The 26108-nt window shown below is 41.6% G+C and overlaps 1 protein-coding gene across 7 annotated transcripts in view; it reads right to left on the reverse strand.

Moving 5' to 3' along the window:
• Positions 1–26108, reverse strand: part of LOC112574795 — a 40101-nt gene that overhangs the window by 9235 nt on the left and 4758 nt on the right. Inside the window, exons 2-17 of one of the 7 annotated variants that reach the window (XM_025256084.1) lie at positions 25556–25694; positions 24847–24981; positions 24426–24638; positions 23880–24014; positions 23293–23493; positions 22323–22454; positions 20916–21119; positions 20280–20411; positions 18658–18861; positions 18127–18137; positions 17715–17850; positions 16121–16324; positions 15822–15918; positions 14642–14690; positions 13223–13942; positions 12162–12367 (exon numbers count right to left, since the gene is read on the reverse strand). In XM_025256084.1, the coding sequence (XP_025111869.1) occupies positions 12162–12367; positions 13223–13942; positions 14642–14690; positions 15822–15918; positions 16121–16324; positions 17715–17850; positions 18127–18137; positions 18658–18861; positions 20280–20411; positions 20916–21119; positions 22323–22454; positions 23293–23493; positions 23880–24014; positions 24426–24638; positions 24847–24981; positions 25556–25646 (2870 nt within the window). In that variant the 5' untranslated portion in view covers positions 25647–25694. Of the gene's footprint in view, positions 1–12161; positions 12368–13222; positions 13943–14641; positions 14691–15821; positions 15919–16120; positions 16325–17714; positions 17862–18126; positions 18138–18657; positions 18862–20279; positions 20412–20915; positions 21120–22322; positions 22455–23292; positions 23494–23879; positions 24015–24425; positions 24639–24846; positions 24982–25555; positions 25695–26108 lie in introns of all 7 variants that reach the window. The other 6 variants (XM_025256087.1, XM_025256086.1, XM_025256083.1 and 3 more) reach the window with 6 other exon arrangements.

Below are 26108 nucleotides of genomic sequence, written 5' to 3' on the forward strand. Positions count from 1 at the left end.
ACTTATGTCTCCTACACGAGTCGAGCGACTCACACAAGGATGGTAAAGTGACTGAACACAGCGAGCATCGGGTGGTTGTCCGTGTTGTCGGATTGTTTACCTGTTATTATCTCCCAAGAATTGTCATTGTCCCCAACACATGTGTAAAGTGGGAGAACCCGAGCGGGTGAGGCACTTCTGCTGTTAATGTGTTAGTGAGACTGTGTTTGTACCTTTATGTGATTTCTTCCATGCTACTTGCTTTGCTGTTAACTCAAGTCGTCAAACCACAAACCTGAGCGCGAGTCTTGTGACTGATGAGCCTGACTGCTGTCTGGACCTGCGAGGGATGACCAGTGATGACGACAACCTTCATACCTGGTACAGGTGAGGGCTTAGAGTCCAGCATGACACGAGCGCCTGAGCTTTTCTCTACCTCCGAAAACGGTCTCGTGGTTGCTAGGAAACAAAGCAAGTGAGTCAATCGATGGTCTTCTCACCTTTATCAGCAGGTAAACACATACCACATCAAGACATACATGCTGTTCATTCCACAAAGTCTCGTTGTCTCTCACTTCTATGGGATTCTCCTAGCATGACTAAACATCAGTTGTCTCCCTCTCATAACCTCATCGTTAATTATTGCTTTTGTGCTGCTATACAATGTCTGTCATGATTCACCTCACAGGTACCCGTAGGAGCAGTGTACCTACCCGTGTCAGCAAGAAGAGTGGCCTGTCCATCAGTCACGGCGTGTAGGTAAACGCTCCCAGAAGGTCGTCTACCACAGCAACCCTTCCCTCTCTTGCTCTTTGTCTAGAATCAGAAATTTAATGTACACAAAATTAATTACATACTATTTCCACTTGGATAAAAATACCCACGTGACTGGCTGGTCCACCATTTAGTTTCTACAGATGGCGTCAGTAGTAAACTCACACGTTCGCGGTCCGAGACAGTTCTCACCTGCTGTGAAGCAGACGGTTGACCACGTGACATAACTGACTAGTAGTCTCCACTGAACAGACTCCAGTGTCTCTGCTGTCTGTGTGAGGGGAGGAAACTCATCTCTGTGTGGCAAAGCGCTAGTCACTGGCTGAAACACAAACAACAAAACATAACATCACGCACCTACATGTGTGACTATAGACAACTCTGTAGTTTAATGTCACGTGGTCTCGTATTTATTACAAGATGTTTGTGCTGTGCTTGAGTGTCTTTGCAGTCTCCTGTCCTCACTTTTTCTCTCAACGTCTCGTCAATGACGTAACATGTTGACCCTGGCAGACGACTTGCCCTCGCTCCATGACAACGACCCCTGAATGGACTAAGTCACTAACCCATCTTTCTGTCTTCTTACCACCCAAAGCGAGGACACGTCAGTCTGTGAGTGGCGACAGCTCTCGTTGCTGATACTGTCTGTCTTGTTATCTACGATGTCTACAACGTCTATGTTATCCAAACTGTTCACGTGTTCACATACTTACACAGAGTAGTCACTGTGAACGTGTTTTGTGTATCGACATCTCGTCATGACTGGTGATTCCTGTGACACAAGTTCACTTCGTCGTGTCGGTGTCAGTGTCAATGTCAGTGACAGTGTCAGTGTCAGGTTGAGTACATCTCTAGAGCTGGACAAAGCTAACACACGCTCTGCTCTCGTCCTCCTCGTGTGCTGTTGACGTGGTCCTGACGACTGGTGTGACGACCTCACGACACAAACCGTCCGTCACACTTCAGCAACTGTCGTCTGTCACTGATGCTCGGCTTGTGTGCACTTGGAGAGGTTAATGGTGATTGGGTGAACCAGGGACGATACTTACTGGCGTAACGGGCGTTGGCACGCGCGTAGAAAGGCGTGTGTGTGATCTCCGAGCATTCAGGTTGATCTTGCCACCATCACAATTTATTTCAAACATTAAGCCATGTATGTCTAAGCTCGTATCATCCTACAGTGAAACTGCAAATGGCTGTAATAGCTGCAGCATGTGTTACTTACAGACCTACCCGACTACTGTCACATATTCAAGACAAAAAGACTCTGTTCATATACTTATTGAATCCTGTTTTTATTTACACGTTCACACGCGATTGCACTTACATTTACTTACATCAAAAATATATATATAAAGGAACACAGAAATACACAAACGCACACAAGAATATTTGCCAGCAGATGTACGTCCAGCCAGACGTCAACTGAAATGAAAGACACTAGACGACACAGACGATGTTCAGGAAGTGACCTCTGACCTGATGTTACTATTGCCGCAACTTTCGAGAGGCTTCGTGTGGCTGCAGTCCCTGACCACTCGAGATTGTGAAACAAGCTGACAATGGCGATGTTGGGTGTAGGGCCAGACACTGGTGGTCCTCTATAGTGTTGACACAAAGTCTTCATTGACTCCCACGTGGTGCAGCCTCCCACCAAAACACTTCAACGTTTCCTCTCTGACCTCAGTCTCATGGTGCACGTGCCGACACGCATACAGAGCAGAGAAATCAAAGGGACCACCAGTCACGTGATATAAATAGCAGCGAAACAGAAGAACACTTAGTGACGTCATCATCTCAGTCAACAACTGTCTGTAGAAAAAAATGGTATGTGTGATGATGATGATGATGATGATGATTAACAGCATAGACTCGCATCCCTGATGTGTTATTTACTCATCACAACACCCGGTCTGTCAACACAAACCATGACAGAAGGTTTTATCTGGTGTAACGGGTGAAGTGCTAGAGATGTCAGACATGTCAGAAATAACTGCTCTGTACACTAGAAGGTCAGTGTCCACACATCTGTTGGTTAACTGACCATTGGAGTCCAGCTCCTCTCGAGCTTTACAGGAGCCAGTACCTTTAACTACATCCATCACCTTCGCAAGCCCTTGGCTTGAGTGCGAAACTCACCCCAGGGAACACACTGCAAATCATGGACGTAGATAGGGGATCTACGTTCATGGGTATAGGGTGTGATGGTTAGCCGGCTAGTGGTCAAGGGACATAACCACAAGTTGTGACGTACACCGGGACATGTACTGAAGTCGGAAAAGATCCTCCCGACAGACGACGACTTTTCTCTCCAGACCACGAACACAATCTCCATATACCACCCACACCACGTCACTGCGGGCCGTTGCCACGTCCTCAAAGTGATCGGCATTATTCTTCATCACCTGCACTGGGATACCCGCTTCTTTAAGTCCCGTCACGATACCCGAGTCGTCCCTAAGGTCATCCCAGTACAACACCAGCATGTCTCTCCACTGTAGGCAGGGTGGTGGTGTGCAGTCGCTGGTGGAGGTAATGGTTGTTGGGGTTATCGTGGCATTTTCTGTAAACATTTAGAGTTTTCTGTATGAGACATGTCAGAGATACACACTAACAGGCAGATTGATAAAAACACTAACATCATCACGTAACGACGTAAAATAACACACACGTATCTAACACACTGTATTCTACACAAGACTGTTTGGAGAGTAAATTCTGCTCACTACACAGGTCGGTCGCTGTTCTCAACACTCCTACAGATGACTGGAAAAATTGCAAACTATGTTGTGCCCACACGAGGACTATTGACTCGAGTGCAGTCCGGCTTCTTAGGCTGCATGAGCTGCTTCCGTATGTGAGAATTAATTTATTTATTTATTAACTTATTTGTATCGGAGGCATTTCTTGCATATCTTTCCGTGTCATGAAAGGTACGCAAATACAACACACAAGGGAAGATGGCGGCGACATCAGCGTCACCAGCACCAACTAATATTCCTGGACTTGTCATAATAGAAGTGAGGAACGGCGACAGAAACCCTATCGAAAAAAACTGCTAGGGATACCAAAGGAAGATCGCCAGCAGCAGCGGCAGAGCTGGGATCAAAACAGACAACATGGTCATCGTCAAGGAGAACAGCGACGGCAGACTGACCGGACACAACACCAGAGGTCAGGACAAAAGAGGGGGGACAACGACCGCCAAGGGGCCTCACCATCACGCTCACAGTTCTCCCCAACCACCTACTCTACTCCTGCGACTAACTGGGTAAAACCTTCACCAGAACAAAGCGAACAATGAACAATGACCAGGAATCGTCTTCAACTCAACGACGACAAGAGAGAAGAGTTACTGTGTGGCCCCAGGGCCAGAAGGGAGCAGATTGGCATTAGTGCCGTGCAGGTCGGTGACCCCTCCATTGCCTTTGCTGACTGTGTACGGGACCTCGGGCTGTTTATTGATGCAGAGCTCTCCACGTGCAACCATGTTAGTTCTGTTGTGGCAAAGTCCTACTACTTTTTGAGGACTTTAGGTAGACTACGGCCCATGCTGACTCAAGCTGCTGCGAACTCACTTGCTGTGGCTACCATCATATCAAGATTAGACTACTGTAACAGTTGCATTTTGGGGTATACCTGCTACTCAGTTGGATCGACTCCAAAGAGTTCAAAACGCAGCCGCCAAGATTGTCACCCGTGCAAAGTCGTCCACTGAGCACATCACCCCTATCCTACAGAGCCTTCACTGGCTCCCAATGAACATTCGCATTGACCACAAAGTACTTTCCATTGCTCAGTCCTGCATGTCTAAAACTGCTCCTGACTATTTGCAGGAGATAGCTCTTCCGTACCAGCCGTCACGTAGCCTGCGCTCAGTCTTCCAGTCACGCTTCTGTCTCCCTGCAGTGGAAGACACCAACAAGAAGGGCACTGGAGCCAGGGCCTTCAAACACGCGGCACCTAAGCTGTGGAATGCTCTGCCATCGTCACTCTCCACCATCACCTCACCAACCACGTTCCGCAAAAAAAACTTAAAACCCATCTGTTTCTTTCAAAGCAGTCTTAAACTACCTAGAAACATTTCTGGCCATATTTTTTTTTTTACTTTCCTGGTGTTTTATATATTTGTTCACTTTATTTTTTCTTCTTTTGTTCTTTTTTTCTGCGCAATGAGCATTCTTCGGAATGGATACTGTAACGTTTTTACGAAAGAGTGTGTTGAATGTGTCTGCGAGCGCGTGTAAACATCTGCATGTAAACCCCGCTCGCCGCACTCTTTCACCTTTTTCAACAAAAAGGTCCGGCCAACGATTGACACATTTAATGTTTATGAAATTAACTAACGATGAGATGAGGATGAAACAAAATAAAATAACGCTACCCCCTCCAGCGTCAACCTCCTCCTAACGTTTCTCAGACGGTTGGCGCTGACGAGATCACTGAACCAGCAGGTTAATCCACTGAATTCTTCACGCAGTTCGTGAAGTTAACTGTGAAGTCAACTGTGAAGTCCACTGAATTTCTTCACGCAGTTCGTGAAGTTACGGAGAATGAAAGCCGTATCGGCGAAGATATTATATTGCCGCTTGGATTGATTTACTACACCACACTGGTAATACTCCACACGATAATACTCCACTGGACACACGTCGCCTATCCGTTGTTGGCAGTTAACCATACACTTACACTCCACGGAGCTCTGTACTCTCCAACTGCTTGTCTCGTCTGTCTAGAACCGTTTAGAATCAACCTAGTTAACTCCTGCTTTTTCCCTCCTGACCAATCAGGCACCCCTAGCGACCAGGTAACTAGGACGACCATCCAACAGTCTTTCTTGGTGACTCTCTCAACCAATCATGAGTACTGCATGGCTCTCCATTGCCTACCGTCGCCCTAGTTACGCTGTGCTCAGTTCATTTTACGTCATTCACTATATGACGCAAAAGAATCGTCACGCAGAGCTACGTCAGCGCTCGCGCGACTGCTCTTCCCTGACCACAGGGAGAGTTAAAAATAAACATGAATCTAACTAGATTCGTCTCAATCGCGAATCGTTACAGATACCTGCGCATTACAAATCGACATCATCATCACCTTTTTGCCGTCACGTTGTTTTGACATCACAACTTACGTCATTTGCTCAAGGGCAAATCAAGATTTGCAAATCACAACATCCAGCCCACTACCCTAAATCAGATCAACCACGGTTGTCGACCTTCCCGCCTTACCCCCTCTACTAAGTACCTATCCGTTACACCAGCACACAGCAGTTCACCGCTCTAGTCACGTGACCCCAAGACACCTGACAGCTGCAGTCAAACATACAAGTGACATGTCTAGTCCCAAGTTACTCATGTGTTGACTCCATCAAAACACATCGCGAAAAGGTTTTCTTTAGTCAAACAGATCATCGACACACAGAGGTACACACGCGCTTTGTCTTCGCCCTCATCATCGCTTAGACGAGTAGAGGTCTGGTCACAGACGACACTCGCTGTCCACCTTCATCCTCCATCCACATGAAGTCACTGAGGCTAACATGGCGTCGGCAATGGCTGATTGTGATACTTCGTGTCGTGACATGTATAGTGTGTGTTGTGACAAGATGTTGGCAAACTGTAACAGTGTCATGTGATCGTGGTGTAGGTATTGTATCCTGTCATTGGTATTTATTGTTTATTTGCTGTGTGGTGTATGTTTATATTGTCAGCCTGTTGCTTGACTTTGCTGACACAATGCGCACGAGGTGCCTGTGGGTGACGTGACTGTTACAACTATTTAAACCTATTAACAACTGTTTGTACCTGTTTTAAACTAAACACTAGTCTCAGAGTTCTGTCCCCTTTGTTTACCACTGGCAGTAAACAACATCAGACTAAACACTTTAGTGCACGGCACTGACATTACAGTCTGCTGAGGCCCTTTGACAGCAAGTGCACAACATATAGACACATTGACACAGATATCACACTGCTAGACTGACACATTGACACAGATATCACACTGGTAGACTGACACATTGACATAGATATCACACTAGTAGACTGACACACGCACGAACATGCTGACACATTAACACACACAGACAGCTTTGTAACAGAGGAACTTGTTGACACTTGTTGTTGTGTTAACAGAGACGCGGACCTCGTGGTGTAAAATTCTGTAATGACGTCATGCCGATGACATCATAAGGTGATGACGTGATGATAGACTGAAAGTAGAAGAGGATGATGATGATGATGTCTATTTATAATGCGCAGGTATTCATTCAGAAGAATGCTCATTGGGCAGCAAAAAACAAACAAAAAAAAAATAAAAAAGAAGAGAAAGATAAAGTGAACAAATATAAAAAACACCAGAAAAGTAAAAATAAAGACAGAAATGTTGCTTGGTTGTTTAAGTCTGTCCTAAATAAACAGATGGGTCTTCAGTCTTTTTCGAAACGTGATTAGTGAGGTGATGGTGGAGAGTGACGATGGCAAACAGGACAAACACTGATAGACAATTGTTAGTATAAGAGACTGACACACGACTACAGGTGACAGGTGACAGGTGTGTCAGTGTCAGTCAGTCACCGTCTAGCGCAGGGGTGGGCAACATACGGCCCGCGGGCCGGATCCGGCCCGCGACGGGATTCTGACTGGCCCGCAGACTGTTTCTGGTCGTACATGATAATGTGGCCCGCTGCCACATTCTGCCGCAATCTCCCACTACATGTACTAATTACTTGCTTACTGCGTCGAATAATAGTGACTGTTAGTTATTTTTTGGTTCTTTGTTTTCTTTGTTTTTTATTCTTTGTTTTCAGTTAGAATTAGATTTAGAAGTCGGCAAGAAAGCAGTATGTTTGTTGTGCAGTGAAAGTGTTGCCGTGTTGACAGAGTACAACGTTAGCCGCCATGATAAGACGAACCATGCAGACTATGGCAGGCTATGACAGGCTATGGCAGTACTATGGCAGGCTATGGCAGGACTTTATCAGCAGCGGAACGGCAAACAAGAGCAACAGAACTGGACAGAAAACTTGTAAAGCAGCAGAATGTATTCGTAAAAACCAAAGTAGCCCAGAGAGCTGCTACTCATGCCAGCTTGGTGGTCGCATACAACATTGCCAAGCACAGCAAATCGTTCAGTGATGGTGAATTTGTCAGAATATCACAACACACTTTCCAACACTGGAGACTATGGCAGCCCAGATGATGTCAACTGAGAAATACACCAATATTATATCTACACTAGACAATGAATTTGCTCGTCGTTTTGAGGACTTCCAGAAACTTGCTGCTGAGTTTGATATCTTGTCATCCCCGTTTACAGCTGACTTTGAAAAGGTGCCGGATGCTCTACAGCTGGAATTGATGACCTGCAGTGTGACTCTACCCTGAAAGAGAAATTCCAGTCTGAAAGCATTGACAAACTTTTTGCGTCACTGAATGAGTCCAAGTTTGCCCACCTGAGAAAGATGGCCATGAAACTACTTGTTCTTTTCGGGTCTACATACATTTGTGAGCAAACATTTTCGACCATGAAAACTAACAAGACCAATCTGCGTTCCAACCTAACTGATGTTCACGTGCAGTCGTTACTGAGGATGTCTACGTCCGACATGAGCCAGAGTTCAAGCAACTTTCTGACAAATTTGATCGACCGCAGCTGTCTCATTGACTTCAGCAGCTATTGAAGTACATTCCGTTAACATCATTAAATACTGTTTTCGGTCTCTATGCTTTAAAATTAAAGTTTACTAGTTTACATTAAACACGATTTATTCCTTGCATAGTAGATAAATACGCGATTAAGGTATTGATCCAGTAATCTGGCCCGCCAAGGACTTCATTTCCCCATATCCGGCCCGCCGACCGGAGAAGTTGCCCACCCCTGGTCTAGCGGCTTGTCGTCAAGGGAGACAATCACAAGTTGTGACGTACAGCGGGACATGAGGTCAAGTCGGGGAGAGATAAGGGTGTACTGTTGTAACAACTTAGATTTAAATGAATCGTAATCAGGGTCCTCCAGACAGACGACGACTTTTCTCTCCAGACCACGAACACGATGTCCATCCGTCACCCACACTACGTCACTGCGGGCCGTGGCCACGTCCTCGATGTCATCATCCTCCATCACCCGCACTGGGATACCCGCTTCTTGCAGTCCTGTGACCACACCCCACTGATCACTAACGTCATACCAGTGCAACACCAGCACATCTCTCCACTGTAGACAGGGTGTTGTGACGCCACTGGTAGAGGTCAATGCTGTAGATGTTGTGCTGCTCTCTGTCAACATGGATAAAAACAATAGCATCGTGACGTCATCACGTCATAACTTAAAGACACACGTCACTAACACACTGTCTTATTTACAACACTGTCTCTCACCCGTTCGTTATTTATCACAAAGGTAAGTGTTTAACTGTAAACAACGTTACACTACACAATACCCACACCTACCTGTAACCCCAACACGGAGACTGTGTAGGAAGCTGGCCACCTCACGACCGCACGTCACACAGTCAACTGGCCAGTCACCTGAGTGACCCTGACCTCGGTGATACAGTCGTGTGACTGGCGGGCCGTCTGTGTGGTCGGGTACACCTCGCTTACTGTACGGCAGGACATCACGGTATCTAGTGATCAACACGTCCTGCTCGACTTCCCTGACGACGGCCGGTGGAGAGCGGAGGGGTCTGGTTAAATATTCCACTTGCCAGCCGGCGGGTGCGTGTCCATGAAAATAATTTGCCGCCCACAGATGGAGACGAGGGACTTGTGTCAGCAGCAACTCACACAAACTTTGAAACTTCTTAATTCTGTAGCTATCACTGTAACATAGGATGTAGCTACACTCGTTACACTGTGTATTGTTATTAATGTGTGATTTTGTTTGTGTATCATGTGTAATATTGTTACCAATGATGTCATCAAGTAAGTGATGTCACAATAATGACACGTGTTGCAACACAATGTGTGTAACAGCCGACGCTTCAAAACAAATCTATGTTGACAACACAACACCTCCATCAGGTGTCACAACTGTTGAGTAAACATCACCTGTTAAGCACCAAATAGTTTTAATCCAGTAAATACAGACAACATCTACCTGTGTGTCTATCATCACATCACACGCTGTACAACTCACCTCAAGTCATTCACTACTTCATCAGCGATGACGTACAACGACCCTCCGCTCGCCGCCTGTGACAAGTCGTTGACGGCCTTCTCCACGTCTTCACCGTCATAAAGATGATACTGCAGGAGGTGAGGCTGACCGGGTGACACACCTGCTGACTGTTGTGTGTTTACTGTCTGCAGCAACAGGTGATACAACATGCTGCACGCTGCACGACTCCCATCCCACGTACTGACAACGTAGACGTGGTGACCACACCGCAGCCACTGTATGGCCATCAGCAGCAGCACCACAGTTTTACCTGTACCGGGCGGTCCGGTGACAAAGAGTGTGGGAGGCGCCGTGTGTAGCAGGTGAACTTGCTCCGGGAAGAGTGTGATTACAGCAGTATAGCACTCTCCTGTCCACCACACGGCCTGACCCAGGGTCTTGACACTCACACGTGGAGGACATGTGCATGGCACACTCACTGTTGTCGCCGGACCACAGAACCTACAACAAACAAATGTCGGACACTTGAGCTCCTCTTACTGTTACAATAAACTATGACATTACCTGCTGTCACCAACCTTGTACATTGAGTGATTTACATTATTTACTACAAGTGGTTAGTAATAACTTTTTCTGTCTTGACGTACTAATGTACATCTCTGATATAAAAACAAAACCAAAAAGTGAAGGTAGTTACTCTATTCTGTCTCTCTCTCTGTCATTAACGGTCTACTGTCTCCTAACAGTTGTACATGTCACAGTCTCCCAGTGACTGACAATGTGTTGAGGAGGTGAAAGTATAAATACGATACCCACACAGATACACACTGAGTATTACTTTTGTCCTCCCTGCACACGCGGGTAGAAGCCAAATTGCAGCAGACTGTAACGATTCGCGATTCAGGCGAATCTAGTTTTACTTTTAATTCTCCTTGTGGTCAGGGAGGAGCAGTCGCGTGAGAACTGACGCGGCTCTGTGTGACTCATTCTCTTACGTCATGTATTGAATGACGTAAATGAGCTTAGCACAGCGTAACTAGGGCGACGGTAGTCAATGGAGGGAGAAGCTATGTAGTACTTATGATTGGTTGGCACAGCCTCCAAGAAAGACTGTTAGGAGGTCGTCCTAGTTACCTGGTCGCTAAGGGTGCCTGATTGGTCAGGAGGGAAAAAAGGATGAGTTAACTGGGTGGTTCTAACGTTTCTCGGGACAGTCGAGACCAAGCAGTTGGAGAGTACAGAGCTCCGTGGTCAGTGAACAGTGTGTGGTTAACTGCCTTCAACGTATATACAACGTTTTTTCCAGTGGAGTATTATCAGGTCTATTCCGAGTTGTGGTGTAGTAATTAATTCAATCGGAATATAACATCTTCGCCGATACGGCGTTAATCACCTTACCTTCACGAACTGCGTGAAGTGATTCATTCATCTCGCCAACCCGTCTGATAACCGTAAGAGGAGGTTGACGCTGGGGGAGTAGCGTTCTTTTATTTTGTTTCATCTACATCTCATCGCTAATTAATTTCATAAACATTAAATGTGTTAATCGTTGGCCGGACCTTTTTGCTGAAAAAGGTGAAAGAGTGCGGCGAAACAGTGTGTTCAATGTGTCTGCGAGCGCGTGTAAACATCTGCATGTAAACCACGGACTCCTAATTTCTCATGCGGCCCCTTGGGTAAATTAATTGCCCACCTCTGGTCTATAGGCTTATCTCAGAAAGTGATCAAGTAAAGGCAGAGAGAAACAAAATATTCACGAAAGAAAGTAAATCAACGATTTACATCAAAAAGATAGAGAGGATAGAGAGACGATAGTAACATGAGAAGAAAAGGAGAATTAGGAATGCGATGTCACAGTCAGGTAACACGACTATAGACAGCGATGTTACAGTCATAGTCAGGTAACACAGTTATAGTCTACACATCTTGTAATCAGTTCAATATTAACGATAAGCAGTTTATAAGTCAAGCTAACATGTCTGACAATAATTGTGTCTTATAAACATGTGTATTTACAGAGAGTACATAAACAACAGCTACATAAACAACATATACAACGGATGAGTGGCTCAAAGCTCAAGAGTGCTTAGTGACGATGAAGGTGAGATGGAGGCAGTTGTGGGAGGATGTGATGACAGTAGACCTGGCATCTTGTCATCTCAATATCAATCTCAGTCTTCCACTGACTGTCACGCACGTGCATTTGATATCAAATGTTATTTACACGTCAACACTCGTACAGTGTTAGTTATGTTGTGATACTCATTGTACACAGTGTATCTTACCGTGCTACTAGTGTCTTGTACACGTGACGTGTCATGTGACTGTCAGGCCCAGACACAGCCACACGTCGTGTCCACCATTCGCCGAGATTCTTTAACACGTGACTACTGACGTCCCACGGGGTCTTGGGGTCAGACAATTGATCACAGCACAGACACACACCAGTGATGTCAGCGGGGTCGCTTGATCCCAGACATCGACACAGGTCCTGTAACAGAAACACTTGATCTGAAGAGAAATGAACGAAACATGACAAAGATTTCAGCGGACATATTGAATAGTAGAGACACACTTTATATCGTTATTTTTCTAAAAAGTGACTGAGTCTTCAAATGCTTTTGTCGTGTTTACAAGGTACACGGACGTTTCGCCGACGGACGTTTCGGCGCGGGGCATTTAGCCGAAGTCAAGTGTGTGACGCCCCTTAGCTCACACATTTCTCTCGCCATTGTATCAAAGTTTTTTCTCAAAGCTGTTGCGCATAATCTGTGACAATCAAAGTGAACTGTCTGTGAAGTCTGTGTGTAAAATTTGTTTGAAATAAAGAATTTTTGTGTAATCTAGTAGTTACTTTCATTCTTTGAGAAGTAAGTAAGCTCTCTCTCTCTCTCTCTGACATAATGCGGCGAAACGTCCGGCGGCGAAACGCCGGTCGGCAAAACGTCCGCACACGGTTTACAAAGTGTCAGGAGGATCAATGGCGGTGAAGTTTGCACGTGACTCGATAAATTGTACAAGACTTATCTGAACATGGTGAACCACTTATTGTTACATGTTGGCAAAAGCAACAACAAGGTTATGGAAACCTTTACCCTTCGACTTTGGTGTAAGTGATCCATTGAGAAAGCAATTTTTATTAGGTTGAGAGTGCAACTCTGCTAAACAAATTTATAAGCCGAATAATGACTCTGATATTACATATCGACCTTGCACTCGATTACATCATCACCATCAATATTCATCAATCAATCATCAATCGTCATCATCATCAAGTTAAATTGTTTAAATTGGAATCAAATAAAACGCACAGTAACAATCAGTAAGCGATGACAAGAATCCTCACCTGAGTCAGCTCGCGGTCATTGTCGAGCACCTGTTGTAGCTGACTAACCGTCAAGTTAGGGAGTGCGATCGTCTTAGTGACACGTAGACCGGGAGCGACGTCCGATGCCAGGTGTGACACCGTGACCCCCGGCCTGTCCAACTGTTTGATGGCCTCCTGAAGATTGTTTTTAATCTCTGTGTGAGTTTTCTCTGTTCTTTCCTTTTCCGACATGTTTTGTTCATTTACGTTGCCACCAAAAACTTTTACTTTACAGATGACAAGACCGTGCTGTCGATGAATAAGAAGTACATCGATGTCCCCAGGTTTCCATTCCTGTCCCAGATCAGAGGGGTATCTGGCGGGTAGGGGAAGTCTTCTTGCCACGTCAGCATAACGAGAGTCACGCAGGTAGTCGTCAAACAGGAGCTGACTCACTCCCACCAGCACTTCTCTGTTCTCTTTAAACATTGTCTCCAGACATAGAAGGACTCTTTGCATGGCTGCATCATGTCGGACATCACTGTCCTCAACTGCAGTTGTCGCCGTCTGGTTGGACTCATCTGTCTGTGGAGATGACTGAAGGACGAGAACTGTCTGACCAGCAACAGACTCTTGTGTCGTCGGCACGCGGCTGACGTGTACAGGAGGCAGGAAGTAGACACTAGAGTCCAGATCAGGGAATGCCGCCTCAACCCACTTCTCCCAGAATTCCTCTTCCTGTTTTGCGCGGATTTGCAACTGTTGTAAGATAAAGACATAAACTATAAATAGCAGCCTGTCCTAAATGTTTGGGTACATTGATTTAAACAGAAGTGAACCGTACTAATGAAAATATTCGTATCCGCATTCTTTCTTATCTACACAATATTATTTAAGATGATTAGGATTTTTTTTTTCACCAGACCTATTTGCAGATTTGCTTAACGTCTTTGAGTATTTATCTATGTAGTGGTATTTCGGTTAATGGCGGATTGAAAGAAAGAAAATCGAATTCAAAAAGCGCAAGAATGAATCACGTGAGGCTCACAAATAACGGTCTACATGACGAGTTCATCTCCAGCCATGGCTTGCATATTGATACAAAATATACTGATGACACGCACGATTGAGTGCTACACTGTCCCTCCACACTAGAGTTTGAATAGTAAAATAAATATTTACATTTAGAAATTACATAATGATATTATATAATTACAACTATGGTGAAGGGATGAACACATTACTCGCTTCGTAGGCGGTTACTGGAAGACATCATCACATTTCTAGACCAAACTAATCACAATGAGCTTTATGAATACTTGATACACAGATGTGCAGCACTGGTTACATCATGTCAACACACAATATTTGTCTGAAGGTTTATGGTGTGGTCACACTGGAGCCTCGGATGAAATTGTCGTTTTTGACAAATAAATCTCAACCCAAAGTGTTTTTTACCTCTGCCCTTGATATCAGTGGTATTTGTTCTTCTATCGCCACATGTTTCCTGTGATAAAATTATTATTTATTATTTTCAGTATTTGTCTAAATTTGATTTTTAGTAATATGTACAGTTACATATACAATATGCGTTCCTGTTTAACGATCATCAGTTTTAAAATGTTTGCATTCGTTTTGATTTTCCAAACAAGAACCATCAACAGATTAAAGTGTCGTTGTTTATAGGGCGAGAGGCAACTCTTAGTATTATCATAGACACATCAGCAAAAAGGTTAGGGTGACCTGAGGTCATGGAAATATCAACGTGGGGTCAACGTAAGGGTAGCGTGGGTTTTAGGGATACAGAGCCTGGATGTCAAGAGCTCCACATAAAAAATTAAAATAATAAATAAAGAATAAAATAAACAATAATAAATATGGGGTCTTTTCCCTCATCCATAGCCAGAGTAATAGTTAAGCAGGATAACTTAAATAAAACAAAAATTTAAAGTCTTAAAATTACACAATCTGTTAATGTAGCATCAATAAACACAAAACAATGTGAAAAAGACAAGCTATACAAAATAAAGCTTAGAAAGGTAATAAACAGTGTAAACAGTACGTAAAACTAACAAGTCTAACATATAAAATTAGTGAAATGCAGGGAACCTGCACACATTACAGTTCACCACCACTGCAGACCTGGCAGATTCCTAGACACCAACAACACCAGACAACAACAGGGAAAGACGGCAACAGCAACAGTAAACAGACTAATGACTTTCTTCTAACACCTTCCTTGACCCCTTCCCCTTTCTCACCCCCTATCCTCCACTCCCCCATATTCCCCATATTCCCACATATCCCCAGCCCCTCCCTTTACAGTGCCACATCCCATAGGTGGAAGCACTTTTGCTTTCCAAAAGAAGAATATTGGGAGAAACTCTCCCCGTGTCCTGGTATCGGTACTTGCTACCTGCACGGGACAGTCACAAGTTGGTCACGACAGGGGCCGCGACAAAACATCCCATTGCATAGTAGGTCTAAAGTGTTATCTTTTCAAATAATCAGTTAGCTCTAAAAACTCCCATAATGTCAAATATAGGAAGAGTGATAATGTTGTTAAGTCATCTCACCTTAATGAGTAATACACAGTATGTACTGCAAATGTATTTAAAGTAATTACCAGTCATCTCACCTTTGTTTACATTCGAAAACCAGGAAGATGATGACTAACGACACAGGGAATAACACGAGTACAGCGATGGCTACAGTCAGAACTACGGCAGGTACATCTGAAAGTACAGAACACAATTCTTCTTCAGTGTTATAAACTCTGTGTATCAAGCTCTAAGGCAATAGAATGATAGACTGTGATCATCAACCTGTTTACTTACAAGCTACTTGTTTACTTTTATAACATTCGTGTTCAGCCTGTAGATGAGCTTTAATAGGAAACAACAAATGTGAGGGTGGCCACAATGTAGGTGTATCTACCTGGTATCAGGATAAAGTCACAGGACTTAAAGCCGTCCATGCTAGAGCCTGTCACGTGACAAGTGTATGTGCCGGTGTGGTCACGTGACGCTTGCAATACTCTGATGACGAGGCGATCTGTGACAAGGTTGTTGACCTCGTACCCCGGGGCTGTGGTGCACTTCAGCTGGTCCTGTAGCCAGGTGCAGGCGACAATGTCGACACCTGTAGACACACTTGTGTTAGTCATGCAGCCTGCAGTGCTTCAGTCCAACTAGTCTACTAGTCATTAGCTGATTGTCATTAATGGAGCAGCACTTGACATTGTTAGTTAGACATTTGTGTGTTTCTAATGCACAATTGATTTACTCATTCTCAAAGGAGCTTTACAGAAATGGACCAATAAAATGTCATCTTCTGTTACATCATTCCAGCATTTCATGTTCAACAGCTTTCAGATTGTACCTCATACGTTTGCTGCAGTATTTACAGTAACATACTTCATTTCACTAAAGGTATTTTCCACAACATTTTGCAAATTCTGCAAAACATATTTCCTTTAATTAATGTCACAACTCTTAAATACACGTCAGTCTGTTAACTGTGTTAACAAACATAACCAACACAAGCTGGATTGTAAATATTGTGGATGAAGTGGTTTTGCAATTTTATTTTTGAAACTACTAAGACACTGGTGTTGAAAAGAACCTTCTAAAAGTTCCTCTTATACTTCATTGGTTACAATACTTATCATCCGACAAAGTGATCAACTTATTTAGTGATGGATACGAAAGCACAGTCACGGCTACATTGCAGCATCCCCTGTCTACTGATGAAAACGCAGATGACAGTCGGAAGAACAAAAATAAATAACCAATAACATTTTTATCGTAAAACCATGATTTACAGATGACACAATGCTAGTGACAACTCATTGTCTTTCTTTCACGAAATTAAGGAACAGTTGGGTTGGATTTGTTTATAAAGAAACTTATTACAGTGCAGGTTGCTTTTTTTCCATTTTTCTCGATTATTCTTTTTAGCAATCCTTTTCTCCACTAGTTTTAAACAGAAGATAACATATCGTCAATCTTGTTTGTGATCAACTTTTTTGTTACATTCTAGAAGGTATTTTTTTACAACTTCTACCTACTGCTGTAAACATTACCTGTACCTGGTTCTTTGTTTTGTTCTGTCTACACGATTGCATCCATAATGTTCTATGAGTGTTGTAATGTTTATGTAGTTAATGTGATTTGATAGACTTGATGGATGGAGTACTACTGTCACTGGACTGCTGATAATCAGAATGCACCACACTTTTATCGTTTTGTTTTGTCCCCTTTTTTCTTTGTTGTCGTTTTGATTGGTTTCAACTCATGGCTAATATTTCTATTATTTTACAATTAGTAGTATTTTTTCTCCATGAGACTGATTATAAGGATGTTATATTTATCCCATCCATTATTCACCGCCTTTAAATAAAAGGCAGTCCGTCCCTGCTCCCTATGAAACTATTCTGCCTTACTGTAGAATAGAGTCTGGTGACATTGCACTATGCGAAAAAACTTCTTTATTATTATTATTATTATCATTACTGTCAAGTTTTGCGTACAGCTGTAAACATTACCATTACTTTCATCACCACCGAGGCGGACCAGTGACAAGTTGCTTTTTGTGGCATTGACATCAACGTTGAATGTGCAGGTGAGTGATGCAGGTTTTGTCTCTTTGATACTTGAAATGTTACAGAAGGAGGTCACTGCAATTACAACAGATAATAACATGTACATAACAATAACAACACTACACAGACAGAGAGAGTAATGTTAGTACGGATACTAAAATTGGTAAAAGAGCCATTTTGCTTCAACAGATGTAAAAAAATATAAAACTTTTACAAAATTGCAGTTTACTGTTAACTATTTACTGTAATTCTATTAAGTGGCAGCGAGTTATTTCATCGCCATTTACCTTCGAGAACCAGGGTGATACACAGAGATAAGAAATCAAAAAGGTATCCCACAGAAGGAGGTCACTGAAGTTAGAACAGATAATAACATGTGCATAACAATAACAACATTACATAGACAGAGAGAGTAAAGTTCGAATGGACACTATAATAAATTGGTAACAGAGGCACTTTGCCGAAACAGATGTAAAAATGTATAAAACTTATAAAAACAATTCAGTTCACTGTTAACTATTTACTATAATTCTCTTAAGTGACAGCGCCTTATTTCATCGCCATTTACCTTCGAGAACCAGGGTGATGCACAGAGATAAGTAATTAAAAACGTATGGTAACATAATAATACCTATTGGTATATTCAAAACTTCAGGGTTTCGCAAAATGGTGCATTTTGAGTGAAAAACTATTATTCACAGCTTATTAAAGTCTCTAATAATAGTAAGACACAGGGAAACATAACGGACGGCTGTAATGAGACCATTACTTTGCAGACTACTTCTCAATTTGTTTGAGTTCAAGTCCAGCCTGTAAAGACGCGTTGTTCATAACAACAACAAGACAAACAACAATGTACCCGCATATCTACCTGGCTTTAGGATCAATTCACAGGACTGGAAGTTGATCGCCTTAGAGCCAGTCACGTGACAAGCGTATGTGCCGGTGTGGTCACGTGACGCTCGCGGTACTCTGATGACGAGGCGATCTGTGACAAGGTTGTTGACCTCGTACCCCGGGGCTGTGGTGCACTTCAGCTGGTCCTGTAGCCAGGTGCAGGTGACAATGTCGACACCTGTAGACACACTTGTGTTAGTCATACAGCCTGCAGTGCTTCAGTCCAACTAGTCTACTAGTCATTAGCTGATTGTCATTAATGGAGCAGCACTTGACATTGTTAGTTAGACATTTGTGTGACACACTTTCTACTGCAAAGTTGTTACATCACTTTCAAGGGAGCTTTACAGGAAAAAACCAAGAAAATGTCATCTTCTGTTACATCATTGCAGCATTTCATGTTCAATAGCTTTCAGATTGTACCTCATATGTTTGCTGCAGTATTTGCCGTAACACACTTCATTTCACTAAAGATATTTCCCACAACATTCTGCAAATTCTGCAAGGCATATTTCCTTTAATTAATGTCACAACTCTTTACTACACGTCAGTCTGTTAACTGTGTATTAACAATCATAACCAACACAAGCTGGATTGTCAAAACTGTGCATAAAGCGGTTTTACAATTTTATATTTGAAACTACTAAGACACTGGTGTTGAAAAGAACCTTCTAAAAGTTCCTCTTATACTTCATTGGTTACAATATTTATCATCCTACAAAGTGATCAACTTATTTAGTGATGGATACCAAAACACAGTAACGGCTACATTGCAGCATCCTCTATCTACTGAGGAAAACGCAGATGACAGTCGGAGGAACAAAAATAATAACCAATAACATTTTTATCGTAAAACCATGATTTACAGCTGACACAATGCTAGTGACAGCTCATTGTCCTTTAGTCACGAAATTAAGGAACAGTTGGGTTGGATTTGTTTATAAAGAGACTTACTACAGGGCAGGTTGCTTTTTTCCATTTTTCTCGATTATTGTTTTCAGCAATCCTTTTCTCCACTAGTCTTAAACTGAAGATAACATATCGTCAATCTTGTTTGTGATCAACTTTTTTGTTGCATTCTAGAAGGTATTTTTTTACAACTTCTACCTACTGCTGTAAACATTACCTGTGCTCTGGTTGTTTGTTTTGTTCTGTCTATAGGATTGCATCCATAATGTTCTATGAGTGTTGTAATGTTTATGTAGTTAATGTGATTTGATAGAGTTGACGGATGGTGTAGAATTTTCACTGGTCTGCTGTTAATCAGAATGCACCACACTTTTATCGTTTTGTTTTGTCCCCTTTTTTCTTTGTTGTCGTTTTGATTTGTTTCCACTCATTGCTATTATTTCTATTATTTACAATTAGTAGTATTAACAGTAATTCTAAATGAGACTGATTAAAAGGCTGTTATATTTTCCCCTTACATCATTCACCGACTTTAAATAAAAGGCAGTCCGTCCCTGCTCCCTATGAACTATTCTGCCTTACTGTAGAATAGAGTTTGGTGACATTACACTATGCGAAAATGTTTCTTTACTATTATTACCATTATTATCATTACTGTCAAGTTTTGCCTCATGCTGTAAACATTACCTTTACTTTCATCACCACCGAGGCGGACCAGTGACAAGTTGTTTTTTGTGGCATTGACATCAACGTTGAATGTGCAGGTGAGTGATGCAGGTTCTGTCTCTTTGATACTTGAAATGTTACAGAAGGAGGTCACTGCAATTACAACAGATAATAAAATGTACATAACAATAACAACACTACACAGACAGCGAAGTAAAGTTAGTATGGACACTAAAATTGGTAAAAGAGCCATTTTGCTGCAACAGATGTAAAAATGTATAAAACTTTAAAAAAATTTCAGTTACTGTTAACTATTTACTGTAATTCTATTAAGTGACAGCGAGTTATTTCATCGCCATTTACCTTCGAGAACCAGGGTGATACACAGAGATAAGTAATCAAAAAAGTATGGTAACATAAAAGCTATAATCAAACTTAGAAAGTTTATCAAAATGGTGCATTTTGAGCAACAGACTATTATTCACAGCTTATTAAAGTCTCTAATAATAGTAAGACACAGGGAAACATAACGGACGGCTGTAATGAGACCATTACTTTGCAGACTACTTCTCAATTTCTTTGAGTTCAAGTCCAGCCTGTAAGGACGCGCTGTTCATAACAACAACAAGACAAACAACAAAGTACCCGCATATCTACCTGGCTTTAGGATAAATTCACAGGACTGGAAGCCGTTGGCTTTAGAGCCATTCACGTGACAAGCGTATGTGCCGGTGTGGTCACGTGACGCTCGCGGTACTCTGATGACGAGGCGATCTGTGACGGTGTTGTTGACTTCGTACCCCGGGGCTGTGGTGCACTTCAGCTGGTCCTTGAGCCAGGTGCAGGTGACAATGTCGACACCTGTAAACAAATATGTCAGTCATACAACCTGCCTCGTTTAAACCACAACAATACGGGTACTTGTCAACCTGATGTTCACGATTCCGTAAAAGGGTAAGTATTTACCGTGATTGTTGACACACTGAATGACACTTTATTGTGGAATGGTTTGGTTACTATAAGAGAGCTGTGTGTCAAGGCAATATAACAGTGAATGTCAGTACAACGGAGCTCTACAGAGCGGGTTCTAGAAGTAAAGGTCACTGTGAGGATCTCTGGAGGAAGCGATCACAGAACTGAGTGTCGCGTTCTTTCACATTAATTGTTGGCTGTAGCTCAGGTTGAAACTATCACAACAGGTATTGTGACTGTATTTCACGTCAGTGAGATGTGAGAGAACTCAAAGCAGTGAGAGTTGCAGCATGTTACTCGGATTGTGTGGAAGAAAGTTTTAGGTTATCAAAAAATTAAACAACCTGACTCGTCGCATCCATATATATATATAATGAGAGATACCTGAGTTGCCCTTTCTTTAATGTGCTGCTCTATATAAACATGCAGATTTGTTTCGGAATCGACTTTAATTAGCTTGAAACTTTGTCAAGGGATTAGTCCGTGTCATTGTGTTCTAACCCTTCATGACAGCTGGGTTGTTAGACAGAGAGAATGAGTGCGAGAATGTGTCAGGAGCGTAGTAATGAAAGAGTTGTACATGGCTAACAGGTGGAATCTCGCTCACAAATTACAGTTTGGGCGGGAAATCAGGTAGAACATTCACTCAGGCCCGGATAAACAAAGGAGAAGAACACGCCTGAGTCACGACATGTAAATCCCTGCTCGTGATGATTGTTGTGTGTGTCTTTTCTTATTTGTCTAGTCTGTCTCAATGAATGTTAGTCTCTAGCACATTTCATCTCATTCATGGTTTCGCTATTTTTGTTTCTTATCTACCTATACGGAGGATACTTCTCTATACAGCAATCAAACTTTTGCTTTAACAATGAAAATTCCTTTTGAAAATCATCGACACTCAAGGTTGTGTTTTTTTCTTCATTTGCGAATTATTTCTCCACAGTTAATCATGCTGAGCCTCTGATGTTTAGCAAGACGAAGTAGTAGGAGAGACAGACTGAGAAAGACGTACAGACGTGGTTCAGATGATCACAAAGAAAGGTCTACCTACTGCTGAACCATTGTCTTTGTTTCAGAGTTCTACCTACTTACCTTTATTGTCAGCGCCACCGATACGGACCAGAGAGAAATTCTGTTTTGTTGCATTGACATCAACGTTGAATGTACAGGTGAGTGATGCAGGTTCTGTCTCTACAGCACTTGAAATGTTACAGAAGGAGGTCACTGCAATTACAACAAAAAGTTCCATATCTGTCAAATGTAACTTACTTGTGCAAAAAAATCGCATTCATAAAAGCAAAAGTTTTTTATGATGAAGACGCGTGATAAATATTATATTTTCTTCTTTTAATCACACATAGATTTGTCTAAAAGACCTAGAAGGAAAAAAAAATTAGTATTTTTTAATTGAGGAATTCGAATAGGAACGATGTTATTCTCGATCACAGAAATAAGACCCAATGCACTGCTGTGTGTTCTCTTCCACCCTCTGATAGTATAAGACTATACATTGCTGGAAACTAGCCAAAATGAATTTATAAAAAAAATGAGGAGTTTGTCTTACACAAAAACACATTGAAATTTTGTATATGATTATATCTAATAAACAAATAAAATAATTAACTTAAATGCGCTGACATATAACAAGTTAAAATCTTCTGGGCCGTATTCTTCACTCAGCTGTTTTATTTTCCGGACAAAAAAAAATCGCTTCTTGATCATGACAGCTTGAGCGACTTTTCTTGGTTTGACTCGAAGACATACACAGACTTGGTGAGTTGAACCACTCACTGTTACAAGTACTACTGACACACAACTAAGTTCTCCTGTGTAGCGGGTATTTATCTCCCTGCCAGTGGCAGGTCACAAGGCTGGTGCTTGAAGTCTTCTATCTTGACAATTCAGCATAATTATGTACTCATTTTGGGAATTATCATTTCAATAAATATAACTCCATTATAAGGAAAAGAATTTAGCACTCGTGTTAGCATTTTAGCAAACAATATTTGGGCAAATGTTAGTGAACTACAGGAAGGGAAATATGTTTGAACAGACTCTTTACCTGTTGTCAAAGTGAGAGAGCAGTTCTCATAGCGGACAGGTGAACTACTTGTATAGTGACAGCTGTAGGATCCTTCTTGATCCTCCTGTGCAGTAGGGATCCCGACAGTCAGGTGGTTTGTCACAGTCTGATCGAACTCGTAGCCGCGAATCCTATCACAGGACCAATGGTCTCCCATCCTCTTGCATGATATTACATCAACTGTACATGTAATATACAAAATTTTTAATAAAATAAAATTAAAGAATCTTTAGATGACTAAGTACAAATTCTTCAATACATCAAGAATCATTATTAAAATGCCTTTGAATAAAACTTTTAATTATAGGAAATATGTGCAGCACTTCATACTTTGAAGTAATATTTTAAAAATCTCAATCTTTTCTGAATCACTTGTTTGAACATATTCACAAAAGCCAACAAAAAAAAAAAGAAAAGAAAAATGAAGGTATTACTGTTTTGTTGGCTCAACAATGAAAGAAAGAAAATTCACAATTCAGTCATTAAATATATTTTGTAATTAACTCAAGATTAGTGACATGAACATAATAAACAATACAATATGAGTTCAAGGACCGATGCAGTACCTGAGTCACTACTGGTGGACTGATGGTAAACACTGAAGTCTGCTGTGTTCTTGCTGAGATCCTCTGGGAAGTAACATGTTAGTGACGTTCGTGAGTTCAGAGGAACTGAAGGAACGTCACACATCGTCTTCCCCTCTGAAACACGTTATCTCCCTTTAAACCTCTGACATTATAAACAGGAAAAACATTAATAAAAACTTATCAAGTGCACTGCCTTTGTGTACCCTCTTAATGTCACCCTTATCATGGACTATGACAGTGTCCTGTCACGAGACAACAATGTCAGCGTGTAGTGTCAATGTGTTGTCTTAGTGACGTCACGGTAAGTCATTGGCAGCTGCCTTCAAGTTAGTCCCAAGTCATTGTGTTGTCTTGAAATTTGAGTGTGTATACGTGTTATTATTAAAAACAAATCAATGACACATGTTTCTACACCGACCACTATATTACATATTTGCAGCTTTTTAAAAAAAATGATTCGATGTTTGTTTGTTATCAGCACGTGGTGAGTTGTTATTAGAGGATGGTGAGCTGCTAACATCTTACCTAGCTTTATCTTCAGTTCGCAGTATTTAACGTCTTTTGGATTCATGTTGGAAAGCTTGCAAACATATCCTCCAATCTGTTTTGTAGAAACTCGTGGGATCTCCAAGGTGAGTTCGTGAGATATTATTCTGTTAAATTTGTATCCTCGTTTGACGTCACAGTCCATTTTTCCCGACAGCCACCAGCACTCCAAAATATCGTTTTCATTTGAAACTGAAGCCATATTCATAACTGTTAAGTGTTTCGACATAATACAGAATAAAAACTATAAAATAAGAAGTACCGATATTTCAAATTGTCACAAACTTATCCAAACCATTTACCCTTTTGCTCAAAGGAATGAAAACAATAGCCTGCATTGTAGCAAACTGCTGAACATGCTGAAACCCAACAGCAGCAACTACACTTATTATCTACACACCTGTATATTGTGCCCCTTTATAGAAAGAGACAGTCACAATCCTCCTGGTCTGATTGACATTCTCAGGGAAGTGACACGTGACTGACGTATTGGCCAATGGTTCCACTGAAGGAACGTCACATGTTACAGTGTTACCTATAACAAGAAACGAGACAATTGACATTTGCAATTAATTTTGTAATATAAATGTTTCATGAACCTCTTCTTTAGAAAAATTAAAAGTAATGCTACTTTTTTTCTTTATAAAGTGAGTGACGAGTACAAGGTTGTGTAGCCAGCCTCTCTACACATTGTCTGCTTGATATGATTTCTAAAACAATTATTTGTTAATGGTTAATATATTAACACAGAAAGAGCAGTTAAAAACATTAAGTGTTTTAGTATAAAACTTTACATATCATAAACACTGTAAACATTGTAATCGTAATCTCTTCTACCTTTACATCTATTTTAGAGAAAATTGTTCTGAATAATGTGTTTTTATAGGTGCGTAAATAAGACAAGAAAATTAAAATGGATTTTATCTTAGAGTTAACAAATAACAACAGCTATCTATTGGATCGGATACTTCTGACCGTGATATTACTACTAGTACCATCATCATCATCATCATCATCATCATCATCATCATCATCATCGTCATTATTATTATCATTATCATCATCAATTATTCTTAATCATCACACATTTCTGCCACACATTTATAAACCTGTTTGGGCTTGCGCGGTGAACAGGGCAAAGATGAAGAAAAGAACAACCACAGAACGTGCAGCCTGCGCCATAAGGTGAGTGACACTCATTGTACTCGCCTCCTTCGTCTGATCACGTGTACGTCACATCGCTAGACCCTACACACACATAAACACACTGACATAAACGTGACCTTGTAATGGCTCCCATTGTAAAAGTCTGAAAGTTGTTTTAGGTATTTTAGCATATTCTGATTTACATTGCTTTAAATCAGGATATACATGTACCAAAATTGCTAAAAATACCAATATTATCAAATACATCCAACTAACCCTATAAATGCCAAACAAATGGATCAATAATTAGTGTTTTGCAATGATTATATAAGAAGCAGCAGAAAGTGCGCAAAAATGCAAAATGTTACAAAAAAAACAAACACAATTTGTCCTTTACTGATGTTTATTGAGGAAGAAATGTTAGCAAATATAAGGATAAAAGCAAGGTAATTAAGAAAGTAATTAGAAATATACAATTTGTAAAGCATTGTCTCATTGATACTCCTTTAAATGCAT

Source organism: Pomacea canaliculata, linkage group LG11, assembly GCF_003073045.1.
Source record: "Pomacea canaliculata isolate SZHN2017 linkage group LG11, ASM307304v1, whole genome shotgun sequence".
NCBI lineage: Eukaryota > Metazoa > Mollusca > Gastropoda > Architaenioglossa > Ampullariidae > Pomacea > Pomacea canaliculata.